General features: G+C 34.1%; 1 protein-coding gene across 1 annotated transcript in view; it reads left to right on the top strand.

Annotated features, from left to right (window-relative positions):
* pigg (phosphatidylinositol glycan anchor biosynthesis class G) overlaps window positions 1-18,274 on the top strand; it is a 132,488-nt gene that overhangs the window by 94,131 nt on the left and 20,083 nt on the right. The window contains exon 10 of the mRNA XM_042737966.1: window positions 5,375-5,566. Coding sequence (XP_042593900.1) covers window positions 5,375-5,566 — 192 coding nt within the window. The remainder of the gene's footprint in view (window positions 1-5,374; window positions 5,567-18,274) is intronic.

Below are 18,274 nucleotides of genomic sequence, written 5' to 3'. Positions count from 1 at the left end.
AGCGTCTCTGGAGCGCTTCGCTGAGGTTACAGGAAGCAGAGCGTGATTTCCTGTCCTTGTGGTTTGAAGCGTCCATCGGTGGACTTCTCATTACATATATGGAGCTTATAATTATACGTGCTGCAATGAATCTCAGCGTAGATGGCTTTTATTATGATTATGTTTAAAGCACACAGCATGAGAGCAAGTGAACTGATGCGGGAACCGTCTGAGATAATTGAATTGAGTTTAAAGGAATAGTCCATCCAAAATAAAATACAAAAAGACATCTTTTACTCACCCCCAAACCTCATAAATTACTTTCTTTAATGAAATGCTGAAGAAGAAATTTGGCTGAAGGATAAAGCTGCTCTTTTCCATACTAATGAAAGTGAATCCAATTTAATTACTTTTTATATCAAAATCGATGCTTTTGGTAAACTATTCCTATAAGTATGCAGTTTGTGTAAGTTTAACTTTGTTTTTAAAAGTTATCGATTTGGAATTTGGAATATTGAAAGAAAAGTTTTGAGTAGTGTTTTTTATTTTGCATGCTTTGATCTTTTTATTCCAGTTTGATTTTTTTAGATGTGTGTTTCTGTGTTTGGGATTTGGCGGCTTGTATTATTGTTTTAGTTTGCACTAATTAATATTTCATTACCCGGCTGAAATGGGCCCTACGGGAAGAATCTGCATTATCTCTGCGAGAAACGCTCGCTCCTCTTCCTTCCACTTAGATCTGTTCGGGAAGAATCTGCATTAGATCGCCACCGCTGTGAGCAACGCTAATCTGAAAGATTGTAAAAAATGCTGCTGTTTCGCTTCATCTGAAGATTGTAAATGCTCGTTTGCATTGTTTTTACTGAGGATTTTATACCATCTACACTGCCATTCAAAGGTTTGTCAGTAAAAATGCTTTTATTTGGCAAGGACGCGTTCAATTGATCAAAAGTGACAGTAATGATAATGTTACAAAAGATTTCAAATAAATGCTGTTCTTTTGAGCTTTCTGTTCACTTAAGAATCCTAAAAATCTGTGTTTTTACAAAAAATATTAAGAAACACAACTCTTTTCAACACTGATAATAATAATAAATGTTTCTTGAGCAGCAAATCATCATATTAGAATGATTTCTGAAGGATCATGTGACACTGAAGAAGTAATGATGGTGAAAATTCAGCTTTACCAATACAGAAATAACTTACATTTTAAAATATATTCAAATAGAAAACTGTTATTTTAATTTGTAGTAATATTTCACATTATTACTGTTTGTGAATTTTAAATGGTAGTTTGTGTTATTTTAATTTTATATGAGATTTCCTTTTATTTGGTATTTTGGTTAATATTTTTGTTTTTTTTTTTGTTTTTGTATTTAAGTAACTCATTTTTCTTTATTTTAGATTCATGCATTTGAATAAGGAATTTTTTTTTTAGTTTTTATATTCTCCTCTTTCACTGCTCAACAGACTGTTTTATTATTCACCCAAAAAGCATGCATGAATGCACACTTGGAAAATAGAAAGCAGAAATAGTATACAATCAGTGCACCGGATTTGAGAACTCTTATCAATTGATGGCAAGGATGAATATTTTAAGTGTGGCTGATTTGCACAAAAACACCGTAACTCGCTTCTTATGAAAGATTTTAATAGTCAAACGTCATAATTCATGCGACACAGTTGACACTTGAGCCAAACTTTAAACTTATGAACGGTTGCACAAATAAAGTAATTATCCTCTCTTTCGCTGGCTCTGTTCATTTGCTCAGATTGACAGGTCTGTTATTGTCCTGCGCTGACCCTCTCTGGTATTATCCAGCTTTAATCTGACAGAACACAGCTTTCTCATTTCTGCGATATGTCAGCGTTATTGTTTGAAGAGTCTAATTGGATGTGCGTTGCGTAGGATTCATTCAGAAGTTCTGCTGAATAAACGTTTGCTGTCGTAAATGAGACGAGGTTTGTGTCTGAATTGACAGGTCTGGACGCTGGTTCCTATATGCTGCTGTGGTCAACAAAGTCTGAGTGGTGCAGTTTTGGGTTTCTGTGTATGCATATATGTTATAGGGCTGTTTAGGTGAGAACACCCCACTTCTAAGGTTGAAGGAGGAGAGAAATGAGCAGAATAAATGCACTGGGGTGGGAATGAGAGACTAATCATTTCTCCTGTTGGAAAGCAGACGGTCTTGAGAGCGAACATCCTAAAGTACGTACATAGACAGCTGCGTTTTAAGAGTAGCATGCTGACTGAAAAGAAAGCTAAGCAAAACAGCGTGATACTTTTACTTGGCCCTACTTTTTTTTTTTGCAATGTATTCTGGGATCCTTCTTCTCAGTGCTGCCTTACTGTATTTCTTATTCTGGTGACTTTTTAAGCAGCCATTTGCATCAAGAACGCACTTGTGTTTCCTGTAGCTTGCTGGGTTTTGGATCTAAGCTTCATATTGAGGAATTTTTCACTCATACATACTTTCCGGAGCAATCTGAGAATATCATACATGCCCTTGCACTTATTTTGAAACCCGACCCTGAAATGTGCGCTTATGCACATTGCGCACACACATGCACACAGGTGTGTGTGTGTGTGGAATGCATTAGTATTCTTCTGGCTGTCTCAGAGCAGATAGATGGGGAGCAGAGAGACGCTCAGGGTCACTGGCATCGGGATGAAAATTTCTCTCTCCGTCTGCGTTATCAGTCTTTTTTCCCTCTACTTCCTTTCTTGCGTGCTCTGTCAGCGCCCTCTCTACCTTATTCTTTCCTTCTATCTCTCTCAGTCCCACTCTCTCACTGTCTGCTCCCTCCTCTCACCCAAATAATTGGTCCTAAGTTTATTCTGAATAGACCAAACACAATCAGCACTAGTGTTGAGTAACATATCATGTTTATTTCATTCAAGTGCTGTTTTTGGGACAAAGCCGTCTTTAACTACATGTTGTTTTGTGGAGAATCAGACAGTACTTGTAATCAGTGAACTGTCTTTTTGAGAACATTTTTAACATCTCAAATCATTTGATTTAATTCTCCGTTCATTTTTGTTGTTTATTTTTTTTTGATTCAGTTAAAGTGAATGTTTATATTTTAGGTGTGTTCTATGTTTTTTTTATTTTTTTATGTTATGTTTTGTATTCAACCGCAAACCCACAACTAATAAAAGTAATGAAATAAAAAATGCATTAAATCTAAATAGAAATGACAAATGCACAATAAAATTACTAAAACTTTAAAATTACAATGAAAACTGAAAATATGAAGACAAAAGCTAATTAAAAAAATTAAGAAATGCTATAATATGTAAATTAGAAATAAGTTTAAAATGACTAAAACTGAATGACTTAAACTGAAATAAATATAAATGAAATGTATTTTAAAGGTGCATTATAAAAAATAAATAATTAAAAAAACAATAAAATGAAAAAACAATAATAAAAAAAAACGCTGGTTGAAGTTTGTGAAAATTATTCAGTTTAAATTATTTATTTATTTATTTAAACAGCTTATGAATTAGAATATACATTGATATATTGACACTGATTGATTTTGAATAGTGTGTGAATATTTGCTAATGCAAGTTTTATAGAAACCTAATGAGTAGTCTGTGGCCATATAGAGCATTCCAGAGAGTCACTTAAAATGTTCAGTTAGGATATTACCTTTAGAAGATAGCTGCCTATGTAGGCTGTAGACAGCATGGCAGATCGCTATAGCTTTTGGAACAGAGCCTCTATCTATCTATCTCTCTATTTATCTGTCTGTCTGTCTGTCTGTCGGTTCTGTTCTGTTCTGTTCTGTTCTGTGGGTAATGAGCAGTAGATTGTGTGGCTTCATGTCAGTGCCACGTTCATGCACACCTTTAGCACTCACCTTTCCTTCATTTCATTTCACTACACACACACACTCACTAACCTCTGCTTCACTCCAGGACAAACACCTCATCATGTCCACACTGCTGACACACACACACACACACACACACACACACACACACACACACACACACACACACACACACACACCTTTTGGCCTGGCCTGTGTGGCCCACACCTGATTACATTAGATGAGAGGAGCACTCCAGCTGCATTCTGAACACTCCCTCACTCACACACACACACACACACACACACACACACACACACACACACACACATGCTGCGGCTCGGTTCTCTGCCTCCTGAATTCTGATGGACTGATACATCTGGCATTATTTGAGATTTTTAACATTGATATCAATAATTAGACGTGTTACCTCTCTCTTGTGTCAGTACCAAAATTAGTTTTTGTGAGTTTTATAAATGTTGTTAATTATAATCTAGAAAAGTGTTATTCTGTGTTTTTGAAATGCTTTCTATTTAAAAAACAGTTAAATTACTTAATTAGTTAAATTAAGTTTGTGAGACGTCCAACTAAAATGTTTAAAAAAAAAAAAAAAAAAAAAAAAAAAAAAAAAAAACCTTAAGTGTGTGTAAATTAAGTTTTTTTTTGAGAATGTTATTAAAGGAGAGATTTTAGATGTAGGTCTTCTTTTAATGTTACTGGAAGAACATTTGTTCATGCCTTGCCTCAACATTAGCCAAAGTTCAATAACATGGGTAATCAATAAAATTTTAACGTTTTGAGAGTTCGATTTTTTTATTTGATAATTTGAGCATTTGATTTCTCATTTGAGCAGCTGTTTTGAGAGTTTGATTTTTTTATTTGATCTTTTTAAGCATTTTATTTTAATTTTGTAAGGGAAAAAACTTCTATAGGGTAGTTCATTCCATCATTAAATATGTTAAGTAGACAATATTGAAACTTTTTCTTTTTCTAATCTGGTGTATAAATAAACAAAACGACAAACATAGTATTTTTTTTTTGAGTAATCAATCTTCCACTGTGTTTTTTTTTTTTTTTTTTTTTTTTTTTTTTTTTGCATTTGTCCTTGCAGACTTTCGCTAATCAGGGCCATCTAACGTAGGAACGTAGGATACATTTTATTTGCTTAAATGTGATTGTTTATCATTAATCTCAGTGCCAAGACAGAGTAGTTGTGGATTTCCAAGTTCCCAAGTCACATGTTATTTTGCAGCTATATGTTCTATTGCACTTTACCAAGTAAGACGTGTGAAATTCTGAGCTAAATGGAATGCAACGTATTTGGAGCAGTGAGATTTTCGACATGACAGAAATCCAAATGGAAACACCAACAAAGTGTGTTATTGCAAAGAAACTCAGCTTAACGTGGAGGATTTGTTGCATCATGCCTGTTTATGCTATTATACAGTGTTTGCTTTGAGTTCAAATCATAAGGGGTTTGTCTTTCTGCTGTTTTATATTCAGCGTTTGCATGCATATATAAGAAGAACATGTCTGCACTGTTATTTATTCACCGTGTGTGTGTGTGTGTTTTCAGTGGGGATCATAAGGCGTTCCTCTCTCTGTTGGCGGCGGTGTCTCTGGTTCTGATCTTCCTCCTGGTTCAGCGTCACTGCTCGCTGGTGTCTAAGATCGCTCTGGCTCTCGGCCTGCTCGGAGTTTACAGCTATCGCGCCGCCGTCGGAAACGTCCTGTTCCCATGGCAACACAGCAGCCGTGCCGTCTCCAAGTAAGTTTGATGATATTTAAATATCTTATTGACATTCCTTGAATGTCAGATGGTGAATAAATTAGCTCCCCTCATTATTATTGTTGTTCAATTGTCTGAAGTTTCTTCGCTAACTTTATGTCCGTGAGCTCCTCTCATTAGAAACCTGGCTCTCGCTAAATGTGGGGATTAAGTGTTTTTCGAAGGTTTTAAATGCGAGAGCTTGACCTAAGAGGCTTCGATTCTGACTGCCGTGAGTGGAGGTTTGTTAAGTGTATACTCAGAAATTATTAAAGGGAATAGTTCACCCAAAAAGGATTTAAACAGTTGACGGTAGCCATTGACTTCCATTGTATGGAAAAAAAAATACTATGGAAGTCAATGCTACCGTCAGCTGTTTGGTTACCAACATTCTTTAAAACATCTCCTTTGTGTTCAACAGAAGAAAGAAACTCCGGTTTTGAACAATCTGAGAGTCAGTAAACGATGACAAAATTTTCATTTTGGGTGAACTATCGACTCAGACCATTGATGCTCTGATCCAGAAATGACTGAATTCACATTCAGAGTCCAAATATGGTTAGCAAACCAGCACACAGCAGACTGACCCTTTTTACCATGTATTGTGTCTTGTGTTCACAAACACCCAGATGGAGGATATTAGATCAGATTTTGGGTTTGTTGCTGGTTTTGAGGCTCATTGAGCTCCTCAGTGACAGAGCTATTGCTCTTTAAGCTTTATTTAAAGTATAACAGTAGTAATTTCTCTGTAATATGTTTACTACCATAGTGTAGGTGTGTGTGAATGTGATTATATAGTTATGCCATCCTAAGCACCCAGGGCCTGATGTTACAGATCATAAATATATTTTTAAAAACCTTGAAACAGTTTTTATTTTGCATTTATATACACTAGCATTCATAAGTTTAGGGTAAGTAAGATATGTTTTTTAATGTTTTGAAAGAAGTGTCTTGTGCACACCAAGGCTGCATTTATTTAATCAGTAATGCAGTAAAAAATTGGAATATTGTGAAATATTATTACAATATAAAATAACTGTTTGCAATCAATTAAAAATTAAAAACACTAGTGTTTAAAACAGCTGTGCTGCTTCATATTTTACTGGAAATAATTAGAGAAAAATAATAGCATTTATTATATTTTAGATGTCTTTACTGTAACATTTGTTCAGTTTAATTCAAATATTATACAAACACACAACATGGCAACTCTCAGAGTGATTATCATGTTGATGTACATGACAGTGTTAATGTGTTTGGTCTTGTCAGAATAGATCTGCTACACTGCTGCTGCTGCAGGAGAGTAAGTACCAAGACTTGCTACTGCCAATCAAGGTTATTAGAATTTAGAATTTTTTAATTTGTTTTATTTTAATATCATTTTCAAATTTGCTATGAAATTCAGTTTTGTTTGTATTAGTTTCATTAATATTTTTGTTAGTTTTGGTTTAGTTTTTGTGAACATTTTTATTTAGTTTTTATATAGTTTAGTTTGAGTTTAAGTTTTAATTAAAGTTTAGCAGATTAACATATCACTTCCCGAGCGCAGGCCAAAGAAAGACTTACTCTAACCTTAAGTGAGCATCTAGCGACACAAAATTAATGCATGCTGAGATTGATTAGATGGTAAAAGTATATAAATATATGCCAAAATGAAGCAGTAAATCCTTTTCACTAAATAAATCTACACAAGTTACACTTAATTTAATAATGTCATATCTGAAAGAAAACACTTGACTGAATAATGTGTGTTGAGATATTTAATATGAAAATTAATGTAGCCTAATGTGGTAAATTAAATGTCTTTTTTCTTATTTAACTATTTTCTTATTTGAATATATAATAATCATGACTGTCTTGTCTTGCTCACTTTCCCGCGAACAACTGTGCATAAATCATAACTGGGACTAATGAAATTCATTAATAGGTTAACGACAATCACATTTAACAGTAAGGCTCATATTTGAATATATTCTTTTCATTTATGAAGAATTATATGTACGTGTATATGATGTAATTTAGCCTATGCACATTTGTTCAAAAGCCTGGCAGATTGTTCAGATGTAGGCAAAAGTTTTGTATACAGAAAAAGGATGAAGTAGATTTAATGCGTTCGGGTCGCGACTCGCGTTCTTTATGCCAAAAGGGTCTATTCAAGTGCAGAATTAAATTAGTATTGCTGTTGGTTAACGGGTCAGGTGTTCTGTTAAGTACTGTGGATGTGGGTTTACCAAACAGGACATGTGCAGGACTCTGCTTAAACCTGCTTTGCGTCTCTCCGTCAGATAACCCCGTCCCTAAAACGCCACACAGCTCAAATATTTTTCCACCACAGGATGAGAACATAACGATTATGAAAGCGATTGTTTCTTTTTGATAATTATTATTTTATAATTATTACTAACTGTTGTTAGATTCGTTTTGTTTTGTTTTTTTATTTCAGTTTACAAAAATGTTTTTTGATCAATCATTTTCGTCTTAGATTTAGTTTTCGCTTACGAAAATAACCTTGCTGCCAATACATCCACAACATGCTGTGAGCATGTAAGAAATACTGCTGCTGCACATATATCATATATGAAATAAACCCCATATATAACATACATGAATCATCCCATAGCAGATCTATACAGGTGGAGCTGGGGAAGGTGGAGGGCTTCTGAAGTGAACTGCAGCTGATACATCAAACACTAGCCAAGTATTTGAATGTTGAGCAGCAGCTCATTGGCTGCTGATAAAAAAACGAACCAATCAGCTGCACCATGTGATGATTGCATTATGTCATATTGAGTTAGACCTTTTGGACTGCACTATGTAGAAATTCATGACAGAAATTTGGATGAATACATACAGTACATAAAGTAATAACAGTAAGATGACATGTAAGAAGTGCTACAATGGTCGTTAACATAAACCAACAAAACCTTGTTTTTACAGCCAGTTTTCTCTTTCAGGTCAATTACTGTGATGGTGTTAGAAATGTTAGCTGTGCACTTGCTGTGCATTCGTCGGTCAAGGATTCTCATATGCATTTGTGCACTTGTGTAAACTGTGTTTGGCCTAAGAGAGTCTGAGAGCACTATTTTATACTATACCAGTTCTTCACACACACTAGTAAAAGTGCGACGAGTTTTCTGAGGCACACACACACACAGTTCCAGTTTACTCTTGTGACAAAATCTCACTGCTTGCCTCTTCCCCTTGACATTTTACTCCCACCTAATTAAATCTTTGACCTCCTGCCCTTGGTGTAGCGCCACAGGCTGTGATCCATTACACGCTCTCCATATGACAGAGGGAGCGCGAGCCTGAGGTAATTGGCAGTGCCACCCTGTGCCACCAGAGTCACTCTCACACTCATTAATCACTGCAGGACATTGTTTATGTTGCCCTGGCAACCTCTGGCTTGCCTGTTAAGCAGACGTCCGCTGACTTCCACCCCATCATTTAGACACGCTCTCTCACTCGTCTTTTTATCCAAATGAATGTTGAATGTTGATTGTAATGCATTTAAAAGGGTTTGTCATTTTAAACCTGTATGTTTTGTTTTCTATGGGGGAAAAAAAAATGAACTTTTTTTTTTTTTTTTTCTTTTTTTTTTTTTTCATGCAAATAAAATACATGGGAACTGGGGTTTTCAAGCTCCAAAAAAGTTCCCATTTATTTACATTGCCTTTCAATTATAGTGACTAAGCGTGTTGGTGGAATCACAGCTTGGTCACTATAATTGAAAGGCAATGTAAATACATAAAAAAAAATATACGATTTTATTATGCATTTGTATATATTTATATACGTGTGTGTGTAGTTTTTGTTACTATTTTGAATTATATCAGATTTTTATATTTTCTTTTTTCTCTTTAGTGTTACCTTAAGTTTTAGTAGTTTTAGTAATTGAATATTTTTTGTATTTTTTTTATTCTTTTTTAGTATGTGTATATAGTTTTTATACATTTTAATTTATTAGTTTTAGTTTATTTAGATTTAGTTATTTTACTACTTCACGTTACACTAATGTTGACTTGGCAATTAGCCGAAATCAGGTTAAGGGTCTTTTATATTTTATTTTATTTCAGCAGTTTCTTTTATTTCACAATTTTTAAAATTGTTTTAGTTAAATTTTATATTTATTATCGAAGTAATATAAACTTCAGTTACTTTTTATTTTGTTTAAATTTTATCAAAAGTTTATTAAATTTAGCTTTTACACTCTAGTTCAATATGGTTCTGTTGTGTTTCTGTTTGTTAATTAATAATTTTAATTTAATTTAGTTACAATATCCAGATGGCCATCCAGAGAAGTGACTTGCTTAAGTGAGGTCTTTGGTGATAAATTTTCGACTGTGCCAAGATATACAATCACACATGGAGTAAAAACTGTCCATGACAGCTGATTCAGTTCTTCTTCTGTGTGCTGTGTGATCTAGCCATTAGCACAGTTAATACCTTTCTGAATAGATATGTAAATCACAGATATGCTTCATGCTGCTTTTAGAGGCGTAAACAACCTTGAGTCTGTTTTGCATCTGATTTATTCGTGTTAAAAGACCAAAACAAGAATTACTGCACCACATGCATGAAACAAGCTACTAAACAACTCAGCGTGTGGTATTTACTCCATTCAAAATTTCAAAGTTTCTTCATGTAAACAAGAAGTATAAATAGCTTTTCTGATTTCATAAGCATATTTTTAGCATGTACACAGCAGTTGTTAGACAGCGTCACATCTTTTACATACCAGTCTATCCCAGAATGCAATGCAACAAGGTCAGAGAAAAAAATAATACAAATCTAAGCTTGATTCTGAGCTCGTTGTTTGGTTTTGCTTTTTTGAAATATTGTGCCCCCTTTGATTAAAAATATAAATGAAACAAAAGCGCAGTCAACTGTAGTGGAGAGAAAACACACAAAGGACGGAGTGAAAAGATGTCAAGCAAGATGCTTTTTTTAATCAGAGTTTATGCTCAAAGCTGTTTACGGGGGAAATGATTGTTGTCAGAGAAAGCTGAGCGCAAAAGAAATAAACAGGAATTTTGGCAGAGACACAAGTTTTGGAGTATTTGAATGGAGTGTGGAAAATGAAGTGTGGGAGCGTCTGAGTTTAGAAGTGACAGTATGAGATATCAGCTGAAGTGAACATCATAAACTGTGTTGTCTGAAAGGCATTTTACATGCAGTATATAGAATTTCCACAGTCAGACGACTTCAACAATGTCTGCGTTTACCGTCAGAGAAGAAACTATGATTTCCAAAAGCACTTCTCGAGGGACGGAGGAAATATTGTGAACTGTTACAGGTCTGGTGAAATCATAGCTCTTTGAGCATTAAAGCTTAATATTTTCTCTTGCAGATATGTGCACAAGCCAGAGAAATGAACTGAAGCGTAGCCAGTTTGTGCATTAAATAATACTAAAAAATTCTAATAAATTTTCTTCAGGCAGAGCAGATGTACTCGCTGAAATAAATACATATCCAAGTAGTAACTCCACAGTTGATTACTGGTTGATTTATTTTTTGTTTTACGTAATATTCAGTAGCTCATGTGACTAATGGAACTTTTTCTGTACTTATATATATATTCACATTTTTGGAATAATTAAATCAAAGAAGTCTCTGATGATCACCAAGGCTGTATTTATTTGATCATAATGCAGTAAAACAGTAATATTGTGAAATTTTATTACAATTTAAAGCAACTGTTTTCCATTTGAATGTATTTTGAAATGTAATTTATTTCTTTGATGCAAAGCTGAATTTTCTAAGATGTAATATATAATCTATTATTCAGACTTGCTCAAAAACATTTCCTATTATCAATGCTGAAAACAGTTGTTTCAGTTGTTGAAAACAATGTCTTTGAGGAAATTGTGATACATTTTTTAATTACTTTATTTATTTGAATGGAAAGTTCTAAAGAGATAATCTGTATGAAATAAATGTCTTTACAACTTTCTGTTTCTGTCAGAAACCAAAGTGCTGAAAAATTTTTACTAACCCGGTGAAGTTTTTTAACTCAAGTGGTGCTTATTCTCTTTAGCATGTAGTGTGATATATTCCACTGAGTTCCTTGAGCATTCTGATTCTATTTCAGCAGGTGAAGAACTAATTTTTTTTCACATACGTTAAGTATTTGGTATGTTATAGTGTCTGACAGACAGCATTGAAGCTGCTCAGGTGGCCATTTTTCCTTCTTCTCGGAAGCATCCAGTAGAGTGGGTTTTCCAGGAAATGTGCATACTTGCTTGACTTCTGCAGGCTTCCTGTAAATACTACTACAGTATATTGTGCATGTTATTTTTTGACAGACATCGATGTTGTGATATTCTAATGATGTGAATTTGAAAACAGATGCATTGTAATCATTTATTTTTTAGCCAGCCACTGTGATTGATGCACATAAATTGCATTATGTTGATGTTTTTATTTCTATTATTCCAACCAACAGCCATCCTGTTTTTGACGGACAGGATAACATGCATAAGGAGTGAACTGTTTTATTCTAGGATATTATAAAACATGCTGGAGGCAGTCGAAATGACTTTTGCAGAATGAATTATATTTATTTTACAGAATGAAGTTTATTCTATGACTTAAGTCATGTTATTCAGAAATTGACATGCTTTTTTTAAAAAATGTTACATTCAGCTGTTGCAAATTTGTTGATATTTGAAGTTCATTTTTTACCAGGAAAGGAGTGGTTTTTGATGCACAAAAACGCTACACTGAAAGTAAAAAATGATTTTTAATCTGCCAAACATGATTTTATACTACAAAGTGTTTTTTTTTTTTTTTTTTTTTTGTTAGCTAACCAATGTCACATTCATATTCAAATATAGCAGCAATGACGTGTCTGTGTGTAGGGTCTTCCAAAGGCCACTTATGAGACAGTACTGCCCTGCACCCTTGAGAGCACTCACCTCAAGTGCTCTGCCCTCCAGAGTGAGCAGGCCATGGTCCTTGATGCTCACTTTCAAGTGGAATTTGCCCTTTTTTCTCAGCTTTTTGGTTTCAAACACATCTGAAGAGAGTAATTAAAACCACTCCGGCACACCTGCGTCAGGACAAGGCCCATAAAAAGCTGTGTATTTTTATCCTGATTATTCTAGGGGTATGTGTTGTGCTGACACCTCATTTGAGAGTGTTTATGCATGTGGATCCCACATAGAGATGGAAATGAATTCTGCCTCAGATCAAGAAATAGACACATTACTGTGTGCACGCACTTACATATTTCTCTTCTAAAGCACTTTGTGATACTACCTGTATAAAAAAAAAAACATGTATTAAACAACAAGTGTGGCGTGCTGCACGTCTTGCACAGATTGTGCTACGAACATGAGTGATATCTCAAATTGACTTTGAGGAGAGGTGTGCTAATGCTTTTTCGGAGCAATCAGATGTGCAATTTTTTGCCCTGCGGACAGTGAAATAACCCCATAGGGACGGTCTTGAGCTGTATCAATGGACCAGAATTTTATTAGATAGACGGAGATGGAGATGGGCTATTTTGGCCACTTTGTGACTACCCTGAACATCATGGCAAAACCCTAGCAAGGATGGCACAACTTTTGCATGTGTTGATATTTATCATAATAACCTGAATGACACTTTGTCGAAGTGCTCTAATCTAGGGCTAAAATGTATTTTTGTTTTTAATGCATTTATTTATTTATTTATTTGTTTGTTTGTTTGTTTAAACAAAAATTATTTTTATTCAATATTTCTTTTTATTTATTTATCCAATGTTTTATCTTTTTCATGTTTTTGTTTCTTCTTTCATTGATTTTTATTAGTTTGTTCATTTGATCTTTCATTCATTCATTTATTCATTCATTTTTCATTCTTTATAAGAATTCAACACATTAGCAACCAGCCACAACACCCTATTTTTGTCTATCATTTATTAAATTTATAAATTTTTATATTTCCTTATTTTATTTGTATTTTATTTTATTTTATTATTTCATTATTTTAACATTTTTCTTTTTCTTGTTTGTTCATTTATTCACTTGTTGATTCTTACAGTTGTTCAGCCTTATTTATTTATATATCTGTCAGAATTCAACACCCTGGCAACCATCTAGAACACCCTAGGAGTCACGGCACGACTTTTGCATGTGTTAATGTTGATCATAATAACCTGCGTTACTCTAAGTTGAAGTGTTGTGCTCTAGGGTGAAATATCATATTGTTCTCTCATTTCCTCCAAAACCAGATGGACAGTTGTGGGCACAACAGATCAGAAACACTGGAATTGAATAAAACAGAAAGACGGGGGTAAATGAATAAATAAACAGACATTTTGTGTCTTCAGCATATTTATTGAGTTTATGTAAGGCGGTGCGTGGGGTCTGTTGTCTGGAGACCGCCGACCACGGTCTTGCACAATATTTTCCTTTATTAGAATGGACATTTTTAAATCTGACGCAATATCTGGCAACCCAAACCACCTCTCTTTCACGCATATCTCTCACACACACTGATATTATTGTTATTTTTGTGTGTGTTTCACACACCTTCAGTGCCAGACTGAAACCCGTCAGACCGAGTGAATCACTGGCAGAACACAAAGATTAATGATATTCAGATTAATGCTATGCAAAAAATGGACAAACTTCACTCTGGTTGGCTAAATCTGCACAGTTTCTGAGAGTAAGGATGCACAGGTTTTTACTGGATCCAGCACATTGTAGAAAGAGACTCATTTGCATGGTTTTGCCTAATGAAGATTTACCTAATTTAAATATGCATGTTGCAGCACTGTGAAAGTGCGTACGCAGCTGGTTTTGTTGGACGTTGTAATGTCGAGGATCAAATATGTTCAGATTAATGCATCATCTTCACTTTCACTGTTATTTGTCACTAGAAACTTTAGTTTATTGGCTTCTTGACCGTTTAAGACACACTGCCAGCGTGAACACGAGTTTAGTACATGATTCCAGCGCAGTTATTGTTTTTTTATTAAGAAGCTTTTGCTGAGACCAGCGAACTCAAGTGCACTGATGTTACTTTTGCTCATTCTGTGACACAACAAAGCTTTATAAATGTTTATATATAGACTTTCTAGAAATACAGAGTCTCTAGTGGCCTTTAACTGTGCAGTCTGTTCATCCACAACAGTTTAGTGGAGCTGGTTTAGCAGCACCCTGTTACTGAGGGGGCGGAGTCTACGAGGAACCCCATTTGATTAGTGCTCACTAACGGGGTGGGGTCTGTGAGGAACACCTTTTGTTTGGTGCTCAGTCTTTCTTTCTTTCTTTCTTTCTTAGTTTGATCTTTCATTTTGTTTTTCTTTTTGTTCATTAGTTTGTTTGATCATTTTATTTTATTTGTGTTTGTTTACTTATTGATTGGTGTATTCATTCATTCATTTATTTATTTATTCCTCCAGGTATTTAAATAATCATTAATTTATTCATATTGTTTATTTTGTTATGCATTTGATCTGTCTTTTTATTTTGCATAATTGTTCATCCATGCAATTCTTTTTTCCAATTATTTGATCTTTCTCTTTTGGTTTACCCTGTTGTTTATTCCTTTTTGTTCCCTTAATCTTTGTCTTTTTTTGCTCACTTTATTTATTTATTTAAATTTTTTTATTTATTTTATTGGAAAAGAACAGTGCAAACATTAAGCATAAACACAATCTAATTTTGTGTTATAAAGTAGAAAGAAAGTCACAGAGATGATGTGAGTAAATTATGTCCAAATTTTAATTTTTGCATTAAACACTCATTTTTGAACCTTTATAAATATGATTTATAGATTATGTTTATTGAACTTATTAGTTTGGTGGGTAATGCAAATAAAAGAATAAACAAAAAATAATACAGAAAAAATTAATATTTAGACTAAATTAATAAATAAAATACTGAATAATTGCAGGAATTAACAAATGAACAAACAAAAAGGAAAGATAAATAAACAGAATGAACAAAAGAAAAAAGTAATGAAAAGGATAACTGTTTTGAATAAATAAATAAACTGCATGAACAAATGAACAGAAAAGATCAAAGGAACAAAATAACCAAACAAAGAACAAAAAAAAAGAAAGATCAAATAATTGGAAAAAAATAAAAGACTGAAAAATTGCATGAATGACCGACTGAGCAAAATAAAAAAGATCAAATGAACAACAAAATAAACAATTTGATTAAATGAATAGACTGACCTACTGAATGAATTTATAAATAATAAAAAAGTCAGTCGTGGTTGTATCAACAAGAGTGTGAGTAAATGATAACTGAATTTAAATTTTTGTATGCAACACTCCCTTTTAACCTTTGAAAATATAATAGAATTAACAAAGTTTGTTGAACTTAAAGCTTCAGCTTTGCAGGTGGCATTATTGTAATAAAACACAAAACTAATTGTTCCTCATTTGGTCAAAGCAAACGCAGAGTCTGGACTCTTGTTTGAGTGTGTGTGTGTGTGTGTGTGTGTGTGTGTGTGTGTGTGTGTGTGTGTGTGTGTGTGTGTGTGTGTGTGTGTGTGTGTGTGTGTGTGTGTGTGTGATGATTTTCTCCAGCAGTCACTTTTCCTGCTGCGTCACTCTCTCAGCATATGCGTCCATGCCTGGGAACAACGTGCCGTTGCCAAGTTTTGGTTGGCATGGTAACACATGTTGGATTAAAGTGTTTCGTGCAGATGTAGTTTGTTCCCCGATGGAGCTTATTTACAGTGAAGAGGAACAGAGACACAGTGGCAATAAAAATTATGAGATTTTCCTTCTTCTCCAAGGAAATTGCTGAAATCCCCGGCCTGTTTTGCTCTAATCATATTTAATGTGACTGATCCAGTGTTGTGTGAAACGGTAGAGTCCCCAGCGACAAGTGACTCCGGATTAAACAGTTAAAGTACATACAGTCACGCTGCCCTTTGGAAAAAGTGCACTATACAAGCAACTTACACAAAGTGCACTGAAGCTGTTCAAGGTGGCAATGTACTGTATGATAAACTAGATCAGATCGTAATAATTGGATTATATAATATAATTTAATCAGAGGAGTATTTTTGGTTAAAGAACAAGGGTTTCAAATGAATGGATCTTGATTAGAGTGACAGCATAACACTTGAAAAGATAAATGTACACACGCACAAAAAAAAAAAAAATAGAATATAGAGTTAAAAACAGTGATGAATGGCAGTGTTTAACAAATGATTTTAATATTAAACCAGACTTTTGTGGAGAGATAAATCATTGAATTGTTTCAGCTTGAATTGATTCATAAATCATTAGAATAAATCAATTCACTAAAATGATTTGGAGTTTTTAATGCAATTTAAAAATCAAGATATTGTGGCCATGAATTAAGAAATCGAAAGAATTAATTGTTTAACTATGGCCATGACTTAACTAAATGAGAGAATGAAAGAATCAATTAATAAGTTGTGGGAACAAATTCTTAATTTGTGGTCATGATATCTAGTTTTTGCATGTCATGTGAGTCTCTGCAATATCGCTTTAAAACAACCATTTATATTGTAGTTTTGTCATGCTACACTTCTAATTGGTAGAAATAGTGTGTGGTATTTGAAAAGATGCTCAATTTTGAAAACATAAGCCAACTGTGATGATCATTTTAGTAAAAAAACAATCAAATCAACAAATCATTTTGTGGTACAAAAACAATGATCATTATTAGTTTGACACATAGGTGGAGGGTGAACCAACTTCAGGTTAAGGCAAGCACCCACTGACTAAAAATAAAATAAGGTAATTGTGACTTTTTATCTCACAATTTTTACTCTCTAGCAATTGTGAGTTTATATTTCGTAACTAATTCTGACTAATTCTTTCCAATTGCCTTTTTTAATTCCATAAGTACCAGATATGGGTGTCATGTCACAAAATATTTATAAAATATCAAATAATAAGACTGAATTTGTATATAACGTGATCATTATTTAATAAAAACATTAAATTATAAACAAAATTATATACAGACAGCAAGCAAAGAACGTTTAGATTATCAAAGAACATGATGACTGACTTCAGTCGAGCGTGAGTTTAAGCAAAGACTATAGAATACCCAAGAAAATGCAACGCTGTATATGACCGCTCAATCTCAGGAAGCCCCGCCTTCTGAATGAAAGAGCCAATCGCTGATCTGTAAAGTCAGCGCGTCACTGCAGCTGCTGTTAGAAGTCCCGGTTGCTATAGAAACAGTGAGCGTTCTGAGACGTGCTCTTAGGACTGCGCATGCGCACTGGCTGATCTTACCTGAAAAATAAGCTTTTTATAATGCTATTTGAGCAAAAGTAACAACATTTATGACACAGTTGTTGTCAGATTTCTTCTGTGATTTCAAATATGAAATTCAAAGATGGCCACTGAGGCATATGACTTGTCTTAAAAGGACTTTGGTTTAAGCACGCTCAAAGAATCCCATTATAATCAATAAAGCTGCCAACATTGTAAAATGAATGTCTTACCTACTATGTCATACGTACATTTCCACTTTGAATTCGTGAGAGTTTAGAATTCAGTCAGCATGCGCATGCTCAAAAAAACTTGGCGTTTCATTGATCTCTGATTGGCCATTACATTCATAACCTCGACAGAATCATGTGTGATTGGATATGATGCAGAACGCTGTAAAAATGCATAATTTGATGCATCTTTAGCAGATCTAAATTTAATGCCGCAGTTTACTCTTTTCATTTTATTTACACTTTATTTGTGACGTCCTTAATAGGTTTAGTTTA

Source organism: Cyprinus carpio, chromosome B14 (genome assembly GCF_018340385.1).
Source record: "Cyprinus carpio isolate SPL01 chromosome B14, ASM1834038v1, whole genome shotgun sequence".
NCBI lineage: Eukaryota > Metazoa > Chordata > Actinopteri > Cypriniformes > Cyprinidae > Cyprinus > Cyprinus carpio.
Note: the sequence above shows the minus strand (reverse complement) of the source record. Positions and strands in the feature narration are given on the sequence as shown.